This window comes from Daktulosphaira vitifoliae, unplaced genomic scaffold (assembly GCF_025091365.1).
Source record: "Daktulosphaira vitifoliae isolate Bord-2020 unplaced genomic scaffold, ASM2509136v1 Scaffold_1, whole genome shotgun sequence".
Classification (NCBI taxonomy): domain Eukaryota; kingdom Metazoa; phylum Arthropoda; class Insecta; order Hemiptera; family Phylloxeridae; genus Daktulosphaira; species Daktulosphaira vitifoliae.
Window position 1 is genome coordinate 87,296,395 of NW_026099572.1, and position 20,264 is coordinate 87,316,658.

Sequence of the window (20,264 nt, forward strand, 5' to 3'; positions counted from 1 at the left end):
TATAAATTTAGTTAAGAATAATTTTCATAAATGAGTGTACTGTGATAATACGTGGCAGCCATGAATATTACTGATAGTTAGAACTAGAATAAAAATATGAAAATCTTAAACCCATACCCTAAGGCATTACCTTAATACTACATAATGCACAATTTTAGATTTAACACACTTAGAGTTGTAGTAGTTCTATGTACAGTTAAAGACACAATGACTACATTATATTTCCCTAAATTTCATATAAGATAAAAATAATAAACAAGCAAATATTTATCTTATTAAATAAATACTCGTTTGGTTGTTATGTATTAATAATCAGAGAAAAACTATTATCACAATAAAAGATTAACTTGCACTTTGAAAAAATATAACGATAATATACTATATTGGATTGAATGTATACAACTTACCACCAACTTTTCAAAATCAGTATTTATAAATTATAGTAAAATAAAACAAAAAATATGTATATAGACCAAGTTAAACCAAAAATTGAGTTTACAAAAATGTACTTATTCAATATTATGATTTTTTTTCTGTATTTTATTAAGAAGTAATAAAATATCTGTAAACAAAAATAGCTAGAACTCCAATTGTCAATGGCAGCAACCATGATTTCCAAATACTAAAATTAAAAATAACATTAATTAATTTATGAAAAATGAAGTATTGAAAAAGATATTATTTATTGTTTTACAAAACAGACTTCAATTATAACTGTTAAATTAAGTTAATTTTTATGTTCTATGATTAAGTAATTAGTACCAATATAATAATAATAAAAATATATATATATATATATATAAAATATTTATTAAAATTTAAATATTAATAATTATAAAAAAGATTCAATTAAGAAAATACATAAAAGTTAAGTTATTCTATGTATTATAATAAGTAATTTGTGTGCTCTTCACTTGTAATTATTTAAATTGCCTATAAAGCTTAGGATTATAAATTGAGAACATACTAGGTAACTTGTACATTATTTTCTAGTGTTCAGAATTTTTTTTTGGTTTTTATTAGTTACATATGTATTTCCATTTATTATGATATATTTTTTATACTTATCGCTATGTCTTATAGGAATGTCATGTTTATTTATTTAATGGCAACATACATATTTAACTAGCTTATTAAATGGAAATGATGTAATTAAGAAATTGACTGGTCGATAACAACTTTTGGACCAGAATTTCAGGAGTTATTAACATTTTTGTATCATGGTGAAAGGAGGAGTGAGGTCAAGTAATATCCAGTGATAAGAAAGATATAGATAATAAACTATAGAAGCCAAATAGCCACCATTTTTTTAAGACATCCATTTTAAAGCATTTATTTTCCTTATACTTCATATATAAACATTCTTGATATCAAAAACCTTTTCATTTTAATAACAAAATAATTTATACACCAAGTATAGGGAAAGTAATGTGTTTTAAAAAATATGACGACTTTTGGCATTATTGCTTATACAAGCAATATCATTTCATCTATTTTATGACAATATAGACCATAATAATAAAGTAGTATATATTCCTCACCCTTGGTCCTTACTTGTAGTAGTTAATAACTCCTGACATTCTAATGCAAAATTTATTATTAACAAATCATTTTCTTAAATAGATTACTATAAAATAAATAAGCTAGTTATTTTTATGTTTTAATTTGAAAAATTATAGATGACACCATTTTAAAGGTGGTATAAGAGAAGAATACAAATATATACTTCATAATTGGATAAATTGAGAAAAATATGTAACTGTAGGAAACCAATAAAATATTGTTATTATTATTTTTTGACTAATTAAGAGGTTAATGATAAAAAAATCACCTTGTACTAGAATAGTATCTTAAAAATATTAATAAATTTATATTAACTTAGAATTGATATTTAAATATATATTTACATTATTATATTAGAAAAAAATAACAATTACTACAGTAGAAGTCCGATAATTCGGCATCCAACAGTAGAATACAGTAGAACAAACTTTTTTGTATTTGCATACTGTATTTTTAGTTTAATTATTAATATAATTGTTCTTATAGCAAAGCCTACACTAAAAGGAAAGGACACCGCCCGATAGACCGGCATGGAGCCGGTCCCGAACGTGCCGGATTATCGGACTTCTACTGTATTTGTATATAAAAAAAAGAACACATTTCTAATAAGTAAAATAGTTATTGATGATACAACATTTAATTAATAAATATGACACTATAATAGCTATAGCTAAAACATATATATAATTATTTAAAAAAAATTTCACAAACCTAAAATCATCAGGAGAACCATTAGAAGAAATGGTTGGTTGAGATTTCTTTTCTGGTTTTTTATTTTGTTTTCTATCTTCCTATAAATAAAAAATAAAAATATTCCTATACTATGTACAAAACTAATTAAACTACTAATCAACAATAGAAGTTATTGAATTGCAGCTATGTTTTGAATTTGGTTCAAGTGAAATTAATAAACTTATATTTTAAAGAAATTAAATAAACTACAATAAAAGCAAAGTTAAGATCTTTTTCGATATAATAACTTAAGGGTTTATCTAATTAATAAATAAATAAATTTACTAAAATAATATAGAAAATGTATAGGTATTTAAAAAATAAAAACTATATTAAAAATATTATAAATTTAAAAACTAAAAAAGTATTAAACTCAAAAGCCACAAAAAATTACTGGAAAGTCGGGGGTACGTATTTTGGAAACAATGTTACCATTATCAACCCTAAACACATACTGACGTCAGTAGGTCAGTATGTTAGCCACAAGACATTTTTATTATATGTATAGGTAATTAAATTTTATGACTAATTTGTTTTTCAAGTTATTTGCTAACCTATGATTTATAGGACTATTATGCAAACCGTTTATCCATCACACTTTGTAAAGGCCATATCACATTTAGCGATAAAAATAAAGAAAAAATCTTCTTAATTAGTTTCTATATTTAAAAATTTGAATAAGGTTAGTCATTATTAAATTTCTTAAACCACAATATTTATTAAAAGCTAATTATATTGATGATTTCTAGGAAAAAACTTTTTATGTTGAAATAAGGATGTACATTTTTGACTTTTATAGTTATTCTTTCGAGTATTATTAATTTGTTGTGTAAATTTTTTTAACATTAAATTTTACAACAGAATTGTATTTATATGCTGTTTAAACAACACTATGTTTGATTAATTTAAATGTTTAAAACATATTTTAATTGTGGATTAGAAAACAAAATATTTTTAATATCTTAACCGTGAAAAATGAAAGAATGTTAAAAATAACAAATAAATAAATGTATATATAAATTAAAAATTATTCTTTAACATTAATAATAAACAATTATATTAAAAGCAGTTATTTTATATAAATTTACAATATAATAACTTTAAAATTAAAAATATTAACTTACATCAATAAGTTCACCTATTTTATATTTTTGCATAACCTCTCGAGCATCACTTGAATGTCCAACATCCTCAAACTCTTCTGTGGAATCTTTACCAGCTTGTTCTAACAAAACTTCTTCACCACCAGGATGCTATAAAACGCGCAAAATATTAATACTTAGATAGTAAAGATAATTGACGAGGTAAAGTTATTATTTATATTAAAGATGGTCAACTAAGAACATACATCTGCTAAGAATTCAGCTACATCATATATGCTGTCGTGGATAACAATCCATGGATTTTTAGCATCAACATGTTGTCGTACTTCATCCATAGAGTATTTTTTTACTTCTGTTTCAGCCATTTTAAGAGTATTTGATATATTTTTACTTATATGTTTATATGTTCAAAAGCTTATTTATACTACAGAAAAATTAAATCAGGTATCACCTATTCTATGCTTAAACCTTTTCAACACTAACACCACAATACTGATAGTACATGAACGTAAAATCGAAATTAGTCACGAATAATAATTACACGCATACTGAAGGATTAAATATTACAACTATTCATACAGAGTAGTATGATAGGAAATATTAATTATTAATTATAAGTAGGAGAAACTGGCTGCAGTAATGTCAAATTTTTAGTTTGGTAGATGCTAGTTCAACTTCTTTGATCACCAGATTACGCTCGCAATGACTCGACAGAAAAGCTATGGCGAACAAACCGTCGTAAAGTGATAGAAAAGGGAAGGGAAAACAGAGTAGATGACGTATATATTTTAAATTATCAGGAGAAAGGTAATTTGACCATTGAATAATGCGCGTAGAATAACAGAAGTATGAGTCTAACGGACACCGGTATATTGACCTTGGCTAATGCCTTAAAAACTACCTATATTTAATACAATATACATTTTAAATAAGCAAAAAGTTTTAGTAAAAAACATTCCCATTTATGTTTAACTAGTAATTTCTGAAGTTTTGGTACAAAATGTGTGAGTAAACCTCCTTGTGTGAACATTTTTACTCAAAAATATTTAAATCATAAAAATTTCTCATGGATAAAATTATTATTAATATTTATTTTTGCATAATTTAATAAGTGTGTTAAAGAATTAAATAATAATTTTAAAAACAATGACTAAATGTTATAAAATTATGTATAATTGATTTAGATTATTCAATCATTAGAGCTATAGAAAAACACTTTTAAAAAAATAATAATAATGATAAAACAAATTCAAAAAAAATTAAGTTTAAATCTGAGAATAAAAATAATAAAACAAAATTATACATACGTTATTTATTATGTATTTGTTATTAAATTGTATTGATTAAGATTCATGATCGTTTCAATAAAAAATGTCTTGGGTAATTAAAAAAAAAGTATACAAATTCTTAAAAATTCATTCAAATATAATTCTAGAAAAATCAATGGTTGCAATTTTTTTTGTATTTATAATACGTTTTATAAATTTACACAAGAGTACTAATTTTTTTTTAAATAAATAATACGTCAAAATTTATGATAAGCTACTACTTTTTTTAACACGTAATTGTAGTATAAAAAGGCATATATGTAATTCATATATTATTCTCCCGACATGTAAAATTGTATCAATTATGTAAGAAGATAATATAAAGAGAAAGTTTTTAAAGTCTACATTTTATAAGATGAATTCATAAAACTTAATTTATCGTACGTAAAAATTATCAATCCCTAAGACGTATTAAACAAAACTTAATATGAGAAATATTAAAAATTAATGAGCATTATTCTCTTAAAAATAAATTCAATAATTTTAGCAACAATTTGACAATACTACTTATTATTACGTGAAAATGATTGAAGTACAAATAGATATTTCAATAGAATAATAAGCAGTGGTTCTTAAACTAATTAATAGATGAACATTTTTTTTAATGGAAATTATTGTCTTCCAAATATTATTTTTTGTAAACGAAACTATAAAAAATTATTTTAATAATTTTGAAATAACTTTGAAATAACTTTAATTTTTAAATTTTCAGTTTTGTTTTTATATATAAATAAATTATGATAGCATATAGTTAATGAGCAGAATTTTATAAAAAAAAAAAACTAGGGGATCTAAAAAAATCTCAATGTTTTGTATATAATCAAACAATTATCTTGGCTTTACTCGTATTATAAACAAACTTTTATAAATTAAAAAAAGGGTATGAGCTATTAAAAGCTGGATTTAACAATAATTTTTAAGGAGAGACTATGTCCTCTAAATCTTTATTTTAAGGAATTTTAGCCAACAAAGCTACCTAAATTCGGTCAATAAAAATATTGCTAGGCTTTTTTTATTGATATAGTAATAGAAAATTTGAGCAAATTCAAAAATGTTTAATTTTTGAAAAAGAGTAAAGCTTGATTTTTCCTATCTCTACGCTGAAAAAATGCAACTCAAAATTATTTTTGAGTTTTAAATATAGAATGAATTTTTTTTTTTTTATTTCATTAATGTATTTTCGTATTATTTTTTCCTGACTAGTGAAGGTTATGTAATACACACGTATAATTCATGCACTTTCGTGTTCTAAAATAATTATATAGTGTTATCTAACTATAATATTTATAATACTCATAAAAAATATAATCAACATGATAACCTTCTCTGAACAATTATTTTAGGCATTAAATATTATGGACTTAAAATATGAAATGGTAGTTTTAAGTAAAAAAATATAGTTTAAAAAATATCAAAATTTTGTGATTTTTAAATTTTTAATTTTTCGGGGATTCCTTTAATTACGGGAATCGTTGGATATTTTTCAAATTTAGAGTGTAATGTCCAGAGTAACGGTCAAATTGGAATGAATTAGGGGGATAGATCATTCCAATCTATCAGACATGTAAAGTACTTGAAGTAAACTTGAGTTTAAATATTCAAATACTTTTATGTACTTTTCAGTAATATAAATATAAATATACAAATATTTTCCAGCACTATTAAATGAATCGTATTATTTCATTCGTCATCATTTAGTAAAACCAAATTGCTTAAATATGTATATTCGTTAGGATTTCCCATGATATAAGGAGAATTATTTTTTGTGAAATCAATTATGCATACTCTTTATTTTTTTATACGATGGGGTTATAGGTGTTTCGTAAGTAAAGAGACGGGTTTTTATTGTTCTCATTACTTATAACAATTGACCTGATTCCTTACTTACTGAAAACTATGTATAGTTTTACAAAGGTTTTTTCTTTTGACAAAATTTTCACCATATTTTATTATGCTTTATTATTATTATTATTATCCCTTTTTAATTTTTAGATCAACCTTATCATTAATCCTTGCATTTTTCCGTACGGATGCGTTGTATTGACGACGTACTAAAATTGTTTTTATCATGTCCCAGTGCTTCAAGGGTTGCTTGAAGAATAAATTTAAAGTCTCTCATGTTCAACTTGGAGTAATTATATATTTTTTTGTTATCATTGTAATAGTTTCATTTTTAGAAAGTGGAGTTCTTTTATAGTCGGTAAAGCGTCTTGTAATCTAACATTTCAGGAAAACCACAAGAAATTGGCGGAGCTAAATGTTTTATTTGCTTGTTTTTTTCTACAATAACCTTTATTTGTGTCCTTTTTTCTTTGTCTGTCGATTTTTTAACTAATACAACTAAGTATACAGATTTACCTGGATTTCTTTATAATTGCAGGAATATCTTTTACTCTTCTATATTATTTAATTTTTACGCATCCGTATGGGCAATATTTAAACAATTGTCTAAATTATTTATGAATTCTTTCTCAAGTTATTTAAATACATCATTAGTTTTGTTTAGATTTGTCTGTAGGTCTCATTAATCTTAATATAATTTTACAAGTTTGTATACAAATAATATCATAATGATTTGTTATACAAATATTTTTTATCAGTAACTGTATGCGATAAAAAACCTTGTACTGATTAATTAGTTATTGCCATCTCAATTAATAACCATAATGTTCCACGCGTGTCTATGGCATACCTAATTTCATTAAAATATAAGTCATAAAATTTTTTGTGATATTATAGTGATATTTCTAATACTAAATATTATATATGTTTAAATAAACGAATAGTTTTACATCATTCTGTTTCCCGAACTTATCATGTTATAGAGGATGGTAGTACTCTTTTACATATAAGAGATTCAAAGATAGTTGTTAGCTAAGCCAATGATGGACGGGGCGAATATTAGGGTCGGCATGTACTAGAGACCAGACATCACCATTGAGAAAATCACAAGAAAAATCTCGTTGGCACCTTGGGATTTAACCCGAGATCCCATGCGCTGAAACATATGTTTCTACCCTCTAGGCTAGGCCGTAAATTAAAGTTATAGTTTTTAATAAAGTTTTTTATCTCACTCCTATGTTTCAAGGTACAACAATGTTAAACGAGAATATTTTCCCTTTTAATGTATCTCGTGGCATTACCAATTATTTAAAAAATGAGCATATTATACATTTAATACCAAATAAAATTTAGACTCCACCTTTTGCTATTAAATTTAATTTTAGCATCATTAATATGGTCTTTTATATTATAACTCTTCTATTAGATAATATATGTGTTATGTAATATAATGCTACATAAAATAAATGAGTAAATAAAGTATTCTATTGATAAGTAGTATTTTTATTATAAAGGTTTAAATACTAGCCACTCAACTTTTCTTAAAATTCTATTTTCTTTTTATCTTTAAACTTCAGATGCTATGCCCATTAGTTACAATGTTATTATGAATTTTGTTTATAAATGAAAAGAAAATGTACATTATATTAGAATAGATAGTTTTAACAATCATTTAACTTTTTATTATCTTACATTAAAATTTTTTATTTTGTTAGAAAATTCTAAGGGCTTATTCATTTTCTTCTGGATTAAGTCCTAGCGAAGTGTTGAGGTTATTTAAGGTTAACATTATTTATACTGAATATTATAAAAACATATAAAATTAAATACAACAACAAAAAACCCAGCATAGTGGTGACGTGGCATAGTTGGGTCAAGTAAAATGATATCAGACATTGATTTGTAAAGTTAAAATTTTGTAAAAAAAAAATTTGTAATTTTTTTGGAGATTTTTCCCATTTAAGAGAAACGAGGGAATTTTTTTCAATTTTTATGGCAGGTAAAGAGTCAGATTTATAAAAAAAATATACCAAATGATAGTGTTTCGTTTAGAAAAATTGGTGGATTATTCCAAAAGCCAAATTAACTTCTATTTCCTTCATTATTCCTGATTAGTAATATTTTGATTTAGAATTATAATATATGAATAAATATTTGTTATATTAGTTAAATTAGTATGAGATTGGTATTTAATAATTTTAAGTAGGAGTAAGACAGAGTAAATAGAGTACGAGTTTGATAAAAGAGAATACGAGATAGGTGAAATAAGGAGACCAGTGACAATAGGCGAGGACGTGATTAGAGAGGTGGAAAGTTTTAAGTATTTAAGATCAGTTGTGCAAAAGAACAATAGTATTGACGAGTATTGAAGACACAGAATTAAGTACGGGTGGTTGAAGTGAAGAGAAGCGGCTGGTGTCTTATGTGATAAAAGAATTTTAATGAGGCTGTAAGGTAAATTCTACAAGACTGTAGTGAGACCAGTTATGATGTATGGTTCAGAGTGTTGGGTGGTTGATAAGAAAGTAGAGCAGAAAATGAGTGTAGCAGAGATGAGAATGCTTAGATGGATGAGTGGAATGACTAGAGAAGATAGGATAAGGAACGAGCATATAAGAGGGAGTATAGGTGTAGCGTCAATCTTGAATAAGATAAGTGAAAATAGACTTAGATGGTTTGGACATGTTATGAGGAAAGAAGAATCGGAAGCTGTAAGAACAGTTGTAGCAATGAATGTTGAAGGAAGAAGAGGTAGATGAAGACTAAGAAAGAGATGGAGAAATGTTATTAAATGCAATATGAGGACAGCAGATGTTAGCGTAGAGAATGTGGGTTGGGTTGGGTTATAGCAATTAAATGAAGTATGAGATTAATATTTAATAATTTAGTATTTACGTTTATAGAAATTATAGTTCTGATCATACTTCAATCTAAAAAAAACATTTTATAAAACTCCACAAAATTTTCTATTTGTTATAGTTATATTTGTCTAAATTGTTAAATTAAAAGATTTTATTCAATATTTGATGACTATTAGTTTAATTAGATTAAATCGGTTGACGTATTGATCATCAATAATTGGTTCAGTGAGAGCTGAGAATTTTTATGAATAATAATAACAAAAAAAAAAAACATCAGAATTACAAGACTATTAATTTCTTAGTTTCATAGTGAAACTAAAAAATAAACAATCAAAAAGTTATTAAAAAATCTTCTCAATGTAGAATTAATTATAATTTAAAATATCCATTGTTAAATTTATTTGAAATCCAAATAATTTTTTTAGAAATAATATAAACAGTAATATGCGATCAAAAAATTTAGAATATAATAGACTGGTAGTGTAACACACAAATAACTAAAAAGTTAATAAATAACAAAATAAAAATATTCAACTTTGTAGTTAAAACTTCTCATATCAAATCGAATTCGACAATATATACTTAATAAACATTATAAATGAGTGATTTTAATTGTTTGCATTTGAGAAAGTTGGTTAAGCAACTGTTTATTTGATAAAGGGGAATTTTTTTTTTTGAGGGTATAATTATTATTAGATACGAGTTATGATCATTTGGTGCATCGTTAAAAAAATTTGGTTAAGTGAGAATTGAGAAAAATTAATGACAGGCACAAAAAAAACATTTAGTAAAATAATTTTAATATGCATAATAACTTTTTTTCACAATAGTATAGTGCAGTGATGGGGTATTTTATATTCACTGATGTTATTCAATCTAAATAAGATAAAAATCAAACGAATTTTTATCATACATTTTTAAAAATTGTAACATTATATATTTTAAAAATATAAAATATAAAATCAAGAATTTTTTCACAAAAATACCATATTTTTGAATACGGCAGCCATTTTTATTATGAATACAAATCCAAAGGTCAATTTTATTTCAAGATAAAGTATAATAAATAAGCTTTAATTTATGGTATATATAAAAGTGATAGTATTTCCAGAACATTTTTAACACTCTGGTTGAGAAAAAGCTAACTTTTTGTGGAAAATTTGTAATTATGCCCTTTGAGAGCACATAAAGGGTCACATTTTCACTAAATGTATACCAAATGGTTAATAAATGTCTAAGGTATCAAAAAAAAAAAATTTTGTTGATTTGTTCATTTTGGCTTCAATGAGAAGCTGAAAAGGCATTAGTTTTATTATGATGTTTTATTTTGTTTTTTGTTTTTTTATTGTGTCCGTTAACATTTTTTCTCAGCTCTCACCGAACCAATTTCTTTCAACGACACGTAAAAGATCACAAATCGTATCTAGTCGATGACATTACCCTCAAAAATTAAAAAAATTTCCCTTGTTCTCCGGAAATGGGAAATATTTCCAAAAAATTACAAATTTAAAATCACTAATTATAAACATTTTTTCAATTTTTTTTTTACTTAAAACTGCCATAACTTTTTCAAAAATGACCGAATCAATATAAATTTTTTTTGTATAGATACGTGAGGTACCTACCTATAATTTGGTATCTTTTTTTTATAAATTTGACCCTTTACCTGCCCACGGGGGGGATTTAAAATAACAACTTTTTCACAAAAAATGAACTTTTTCAACTTAACTTTTGAAAGTGTTTCGGAAAGTCTGACACTTTAATATGTATCTTAAATTAAAGCTAATGTAATATAATTTATCATGGAAAAAAAAATTTCGGACTTTATTTTGTCTTCACTGTTAAAATAGTTACCAAATGCTATTTTTGTGTAAAAATTCTAGATTTTTTTTTTTTTACATTTTTAACTTAATAATGCTTCAAAGACATCAAAGTTGATAAGAAAAATACAATTTTTATAAAAAAATTCTTTTTTATATTTTTAAGTTTATAATGTTATAAATTATTGAAAAGTGTATGGATCAATACAATTTTTTATGAGAAGTAATATTTATATCCCTTTTTCATTCGTCATACTTTATCTTAATCAGGATATTAATAAGGAAATAGCAAATCATGTAGCTTTTGGAATAATCTACCAATTTTTTAAAATTAAACACTATCTAAAGATTTGCATTGAAGCGTTTATTTTATAGTGACATTAATCACTGTCAGATATCATTATACTTGATCCAATTATGTCACTTCATCACTGTGCCGCGACCCTCCTGCGTTGGTTTTTTTAAAAAATGTAATGATATTTTTAAGAAAAAAAAGTTAAAAAAAAATCGAAAATTATTGATTTTTAACATATTAATTTTGTGATAGATTTCCACCATCTTCGTGGAACGAAGGAATTTTTTCAATTTTTGAGGGTAATGTCTTCGACTAGATACAATTTATCATCTATTGAAGTATTGTTAATCAAGATTAATCCAGTGAGAGTTGATAATAAGTGATAAGAGGCACAAAAAAAAACATTCTAGTAAAATTAATACCCTCTCAGCTTCGCATCGAAGCTAAAATAAAAAAATTAGTGACCAACAATTAATCAATTAATGTATAAAAATATTTTTATGGTGTAGTAAAAAATTAAATTTAATATTGTCAACATATGCATTCTAGTTGCGCTTGTAAATATTGATGCAGCTAAATAGTTTTTCGTGAAATTTTAATTGTCCCCTGGGCTGAAATTACTTATTATAAATCTATGATAATGATTGTTTAACTATGTCTAATGTAATTTCTTTATAAGTATAAAATGTAATATATTTTCTTTGTTGGAGCTAATAGTTTACTGCGATCAATAATTTTGAAAACTTGATTTTTTAAATGGAAACATGAATGTTTGAATGAATTCAACTTACAGACTAAAAAATTATCTATCTAAGAAAATAATTTGTCAATACAGTTTTTCAATAATATTTTAAAAGATATTAGTGTTTTTACAGTAATGTGGGGGAGTAGTGCAGTTCATTAATATTATATCCATTAATTTTGAACTCAGAAAAATACCAGAATAATTTTATCACTCATTATAAATGCGTTTAAACTGGACCTGACATATATTAATACACTGATATTATTTTTATTCGATACTATTAAATTTACGAGTTTTTACAAAGCACGTTCCATAGGCTTCATTAGTAAATTCAGACCAATTAGTTAAATTCAAACGATAACGATGTTAAATTTCATCTTTATCACGAATTAATTATTCCCCTAAAACTTTTTTATATAACAATGTGTGTACATTTATTGGCTGCTTATTATTCTAAATAGTTGCCGAAATGGGGTTTTATCGCCTTCCTAGATCCGTTCTTGTTATTTTACTTGTTCCGTGTAAAATAAGTTACTATATATTGTGTTGTCCAAGTTATAACCTGTATGTCTCCGTAGATTAGGTCAAACAAAAACATAACACCAATGCATGTAGTATTTTTTTCTTTGTAATTAATATGCAATTCAAATTGAATAGCTGGAGTAATTAAAAAAAAAAATTTAATAATGTTAATAATATAATGACATTTTTGTCGATTTTAGTTAAAATTTAAATTTCTTATACCAAATTGATTTTTACTTTTCAATTACTCTTACACTCAGTTCCTTTTAAAAAATTTAATTATCTTAAATAAATAAAAAAATATTATTTAAAAATTTAAAAAACTTTAGAATTCCTGGCGTCTAATTAAACTAATAAATTAACTCTATAAGAAATTAAAAATTTATCTATTATTTTATAATTTCTTTATATCAGATTTTATATCAAATCATATATAACAAAAAATTTTGTTAAAATAGTACAAAAATTAAAATTACCTTAATAATCTGATAATAAATACTAAATTAAAATTAATAAAACTGTATATAATTAATTTACAGACAATTTAATTTAATTTTCCTTAAACAGTTTGACGATAATTTTGTAAATAAATATTTCTACTTATTTATCATTATAAATTACTTTATCTTTGTCTGATAGTGTGCCAATTTTTAAATCATTCATCAATTTGTATGCTTCATCTGAGTGGCCTATGCTATCGAAACAAGCAGTAGCATCAGATCCAGCTGATTCTACAAGAACATCTTCTCCACCAGGATGCTGTTAACAATATATATTATAAATATATCTATTATAATATAATATTATATAATATATATAATTATAAATTAGATTTCATTATTATATAATAAAATTATAAAAATTTAGTTCATAAAATACTAGGTTAAACGTCTTAATATTCATTAAATATTGAAGAACATTTTCACTTTTTCTAACATGCGGAGTTAAGTTAGAAGTTACTAAGTCTTAATAGTAAAAAAGTTAAGTTACTTGAAAAAATATAAGTCTTTAACCTAAGTTAGTAGACAGTTTTTCTGTCCATATAAATTTAATATTTTTAGCCAGCACAAGGGGGTCGCGGCACAGTGGTGACGTGACATAGTTGGATCAAGTTCTATGATATCTGACAGTTATTAAAATCACTATAAAAAAAACGCTTCAATGCAAACCTTTAGATAGTGTTTAATTTTAAAAATTGGTAGATTATTCCAATGGCTACATGATTTGCTATTTCCTTATTAATATCCTGATTACGATAAAGTATGACGAATGAAAAAGGGATATTAATATTATTTCTCATAAAAAATTGTATTGATCCACACAATTTTCCATAAGTTATAGCATTATAAAGTTAAAAATATAAAAAACCCAGCACAGTGGGGTCGCGGCACAGTGGGGACGTTGCATAGTTGGGTCCAGTATAGATTTAATCTGACAGTGATTAAAATCACTATCATTATAAACGCTTCGATGCAAATCTGTAGATAGTGTTTAATTTTAAAAAAATGATGGATAACTACAAAAGCAACATCAACTTCTATTTCCTTAATTATACCCAGATTAGTAATTCTTTTAATTATATATTGAATAATTTTTAAAATTAATTGTTTTCAAATTATTATTGATTTTGATTTTTAATATGTTAAAAGTAATCATTTTGAATCTATTTTTTTTGTCCTTTAAAGTGAATGTTTTAATAAAAAAAAAAATGAATTTGTTACCATAACTTATAGTTCAACTTGCAAGTTTGAAATTGGCATTATTAAATAGAAAAAAATGAAATTTTTAAGATTAATATGCAATTAGGAAATTTCATAATTTCTATTTACAGTAAATTTATCAGAAAAGCTCTATTTTTGTGACATTTTTATTGTAATAGATAATTGAAATAGAAATAATAGTAATAATTTCCTAATAACTTTTGATGTTTAAAAAGATTCTGCAATTGAAATATTCAAACTTAATTAATTTTAATGATTTACTTTAACTAAATGAACCAATCAAAAAAAAGTTATTCAATTTAGCTTATTATAAAAATAATAATTATAAAAAAATAGGGCAGTGTATAGCCCTTATAAGATATTTTAAAATAAAATAAAATACAAAACCCAGGATTTTAACACAAAAATAGCATATTTAGAAGATAAAGTGTCGGGACAAATTTTTTTTTTCATTTTATAGTACATAAAATAAGCTTAAATTTGATATATGTTTAAAAGACGCAGTATTTCCGGGATATTTTCAAAAATTAAGTTGAAAAAGTTAGTTTTTGTAAAAAAGTTGCTATTTTAAATCCCCCCCAATGAGCAGAATAATTGTTAGATTTTCAAAAAAATGATATCAAATGAAAGAGAAATATCTAAAGTTTTAGTATAAAAAAAAATTATGTTATTTATTTTTGAAAAAGTTATGGAAGTTTTAAAAAGAAAATGACAAAATTTACCGATTTTTAAATTTGCAATTGTTTTGGATATTTCCCCCATTTGCGGGGAACGAGGGAAAATTTTTCAATTTTTAAGGGTAATGTCTTCGACTAGATACTATTTGTGATCTTTTGACGAATTTTTGAAAGAAATCGGTTCGGTGAGAGCTGAGAATAAATGGTAAAAGACACACAAAAAACACATCATAGTAAAACAAATACTTTCTTAGCATCTCATCGTAACTAAAAATAAAAGTTAAATTTTAAATTTTCAATAAAATTATACCAAAAATAGATAAATATTTAATGTATCAATTAAAAAACATTGTTTCTATTCATCTATTTTTCCAACATATAGGGCAGTTTTATATAAAAAAATTTGAAAAAAATGTCTAAAATTAGTCATTTTTAAATTTGTAATTTGTTTGGATGTTTTCCCTATTTACAGTGAACAAGGGATTTTTTTTTCAATTTTTAAGGGTAATGTCTTCAACTAGATACGATTTGTGATCTTTTGACATATCGTTAAGAAAAATCGATTTAGTGGGAGCTGAGAAAAAGTGATAATAGACAAACAATAAAAAAACACATCATAGTAAAACTAATATTTTCTCAGCTTCACATCGAATCTAAAAACACATCATAAACTCATTTAAATGACAGGGGTGTTGATATCTATTGTCAAAAATTAGAATATTATTATTGCCATTATTATCTATGATATTTGATTTTACTGAAAAGAAAGCATTTTATAAAGTGATCAACAAAAAAGATAAATCATTGAGTCAGAAAATGTTTTGGTAAGAACTGATTAAATAATAAATAAGTAAAGAAAAAAAAATGTTAAATTCTATTTAGAAAGATATTAAAATGATATAGGGATACCATTCAATATTTTAATAAAACAATATTAATATTATTATCATCTTAAAACCAAAAGCAATTGTATTTAAAATATTTAGTAAATATTGTGTTTAAATTTTTTTAGCTTCGATGCAAAGCTGAGAAAGTATTAGTTTTATAATGTTGATTTAATTTTTCTTTTTTTCTGTCACTATTTTTTCTCAATAATGCCTCAAAAGATTACAAATCATATCTAATTAAATACATTACCCTCAAAAATTGAAAAATTTTCCCTTGTTCCTTTAATTGATAGGAATCCCAAAAAAATATTAATATTTTTAAAATCGATGTATTTCCACATTTTTAATGTTTAAAAATTTCATAACTTATTTAAAAATAATGGAATCAAAATAATTATTTTTTATAAATACCCTTTTATTTTACATACATTTTTTGAAAAACTGGCCCTTTCTCCACTGGAAGGATTCAAAATAACAATTTTTCAACTTAACTTTTGGAAATGTTCCGGGATTACTTCAAGTATTACACATATATTGAAATAAAGTATGTTACGTACTATAAGTAAAATAAAAATTTATCCCAACGACTTATCTTCTATGTGCAAATTGTTGCCATTACTTCTTTTGTGTTAAAATTTTCGATATTTTTAACTTTAAATTGTTATATTTTTTGAAAAGTTAGTAAATCAATACATTTTTTTTCATAAATATTTTATGCAAACCCCATACATCTGACATACTTTTTTTTTAATCGGATCATATCTTTTTATACTGAGGGGGTTTAAAACTTGAAACATAGGAGTAAAAAGTAGAACTTCGTAACTTAATTTTGGGAAATGGAAAGAACATGAATTTTAAACATACAACAGCTTTAATTAAACATTTAAGCTTATGTTACGTACTATAAGTTAAAAAAATATATATTGTCCCAATACCACATCTTTTTCTTCATATTTTATAGGGCATTGAGACCCTTCACAGTCTTCTCCATTCCTCTCTGTCATTTGCCAATGTTATAATACATACACCACTCATTATTCAGTAGTCTATATGTTATTGTCTATTAGTCATCAAATTAAAAATATATTATTAATGTTAATACTTTAAACTATTCCAAGAAATATGTCTCAAAATACATTGATATAAGTCTACTGTAATAATTATAAGAAATTCTTTAGTTGTGACAAATTATCTATTTTAAGTAAAATAATATGTAATAAATAACACAAATTGAGTAATAAATAGATAATAGTAAAAGGTCGTGACACTTCTTGCATATATAGATAAATTAAATTTAATATAAAAGGGCATAAAAATTGTCAATCTCTCTCACTACTATTTCACCTTATGAACTTTTAACGAATGCAAGAAGTGGCTTGACAAAAATACAATTTTACATAGAAAATTGAAGTATATTCATTTTTTCAACATTAGTCCTGATATCACTAAGGTAAATTTATATTTTACAAAAAATCCATAAGGTTTAAAGTTAAATATAATGAATACATAAATTAAGAAGAAAACCAGAAAAAATAAAGTGATATCTAGAATAAAATATTGTCTAAATAAATAAAGGGAATCAATAACGTTTGTACGAAGTTAGCCAGCCTAGTCTAATCTTTGAGTGAGTTACCTGTGTAGTCAATACTAATAAAGACTCTCTTGCGAAGATAGAGAACCCACCCACTTGTGGTTCCTATACTACTCGAGGTATTTATTGACTCGACTCACAGTCAGCACAAGCCTAGATAACTACTGGTATGAGTGGCGTTGTTGATGATCTATGTGTGATAATTAATCACAATAATTTCTATATCAAATTATTATTATATTAATAAATTTTCAAACATCCCTTTGCTTATCTATATTTTACATCTTCTCATAAACCCTCGTACTCATATCCCGAGAGAAAATTATATTATATAATTTTTTTATTTAATAAATATTATAGAAACTCAATTATTCTCATGTTCATACAAGACCAACAAATAAGAATAATTTTTAATAAATTATTCTTTAATCATATTAATAAAATTATTGTTTAAATTAGTTTCCTTTTTTTGAGTTACTATACCAATTCCCCCAGGTTATCATCCTTGAAAAGTTGACATGTTGATAGTTTCCGGAAAGTCTGACACAAATTAAAAATTTAACCTGCTCACTGGGGGGGATTTAAAATAGCAACTTTTTTACAAAAACTAACTTTTTCAACTTAATTTTTGAAAATGTTCCGAAAATACTGCGTCCTTTAAACATATTTAAGCTGAGAAGGTATTAATTTTACCATGAATAATTTATAAAATATTATGTTTGATGATTTTATTTGATATCTAAGATGGTTACATTTTTTAATTTTTTTGTACAAGTTTTATTTGTAGTTTCGATGAGAAGCTAAGAAGGTATTTGTTTTACTATGATGTGTTTTTTGTGTGTCTTTTACNGTATTAATTTTACTATGATGTGTTTTTTGTGTGTCTTTTACCATTTATTCTCAGCTCTCACTGGACCGATTTCTTTAAAAATTCGTCAAAAGATCACAAATCGTATCTTGTTGGAGACATTANATACGTCAAAAGATCACAAATCGTATCTAGTTGAAGACATTACCCTTAAAAATTGAAAAATATTCCCTCGTTCCCCGCAAATGGGGGAAATATCCAAAAAAATTACAAATTTAAAAATCGCTAATTTTCGAAATTTTTTCACTTTTTTTTCTTAAAACTTCCATAACTTTTTGAAAAATCAACAAATCAACATAATTTTTTTTTATACTAAAACCTTAGATATTTCCCTTTCATTTGATATCATTTTTTTGAAAATCTAACACTTACCCTGGTCATTGGGGGGAGATTTAAAATAGCAACTTTTTTACAAAAATTAACTTTTNGGGGGGGATTTAAAATAGCAACTTTTTTACAAAAATTAACTTTTTCAACTTAATTTTTGAAAATGTTCCGGAAATACTGCGTCCTTTAAAGATATATCTAATTAAAGCTTATTTTATGTACTATAAAATCAAAAAAAAAAATTTGTCCCTACAANAATCGTATCTAGTTGAAGACATTACCCTTAAAAATTGAAAAATTTTCCCTCGTTCTCCGCAAATGGGGGAAATATCCAAAAAAATTACAAATTTAAAAAACAAACGGTAGCACAGTGGGGTCGAGGCACAGTGTAGACATGGCATAGATNCTACAATTTATCTTCTGCATGTAAACGGCTGCCATAGTTAAAAAAACGCTAATTTTGTGTTAAAATTTTCGATTTTAAATTTTCAACTTAAAAGTTCTATAACTTTTCGAAAAATGTAATTATCAGCACAAATTTTTTTTTTCTAAACACATTATAAGTACATCTTTCATTTGACATACTTTTTATTAAAATTGGACAACTTCCCCATATATAGGGGGCCTTCAAAACTTGAAATATTGTATAAAAAATAGAACTTTTTCAACTGAACTTTTGAAAATGTTCCGGAAATACTGCGTCCTTTAAACATATATCAAATTAAAGCTTATTTTATGTACTATAAAATTAAAAAAAAAAATTTGTCCCGACGACCTATCTTCTATGCGCAAATGGCTACCTTATTCAAAAATATGCTATTTTTCTATTAAAATTCTAGGTTTTGTATTTTATTTTATTTTAAAATATCTTATTAGGAGAATATATTGACTTTCATGAATATTATATAATTTAATTGACATAGAATAAAGTTCATAAGGAATTAAACTTATTAAATTTTTTTTACTTTTTTAAAGTCGAAAAAGTAATTTTTAAATTTGATTTAGCTTAAATAGCCAATTTTTTATATGTAAAGACTAATTTTTAATAATATTAAAAATGAGAATTGATAGAAAAAGTCTAATTGCAGATTTGAAAACATCGCGAAAAGTTGATTTAGAATGGTATATTTTTGTTACTGATAAAAGATCCTTGTAGTTCAGTGCATTTATTTATAGTAACAAACAGATTTTATTGAAATTTATTGTATCATGCCCTTTAAATTTTTATACACGTAAAAATAAAGCAAAATACAACTTTTTTATTATTTTTATAATTTCTCCGTTTAAATTACAATATTAAATTATTGAATATCAATTTCATACTAAATTTAATAATTATAATTAGTATTTATTCATATATTATATTTTAAAATCAATGAACA

At 24.4% G+C, this 20,264-nt stretch overlaps 1 protein-coding gene across 2 annotated transcripts in view; it reads right to left on the bottom strand.

Annotated features, from left to right (window-relative positions):
• Positions 1–363: 363 nt before the first annotated feature.
• Positions 364–20,264, bottom strand: part of LOC126896752 (cytochrome b5) — a 24,859-nt gene continuing 4,958 nt past the window's right edge. The window contains exons 2-5 of one of the 2 annotated variants that reach the window (XM_050669793.1): positions 13,433–13,570; positions 3,420–3,548; positions 2,275–2,354; positions 364–622 (exon numbers count right to left, since the gene is read on the bottom strand). In XM_050669793.1, coding sequence (XP_050525750.1) covers positions 544–622; positions 2,275–2,354; positions 3,420–3,548; positions 13,433–13,570 — 426 coding nt within the window. In that variant the 3' untranslated portion in view covers positions 364–543. Of the gene's footprint in view, positions 623–2,274; positions 2,355–3,419; positions 3,549–3,643; positions 4,079–13,432; positions 13,571–20,264 lie in introns of those variants that run through there. The other variant, XM_050669794.1, reaches the window with a different exon arrangement.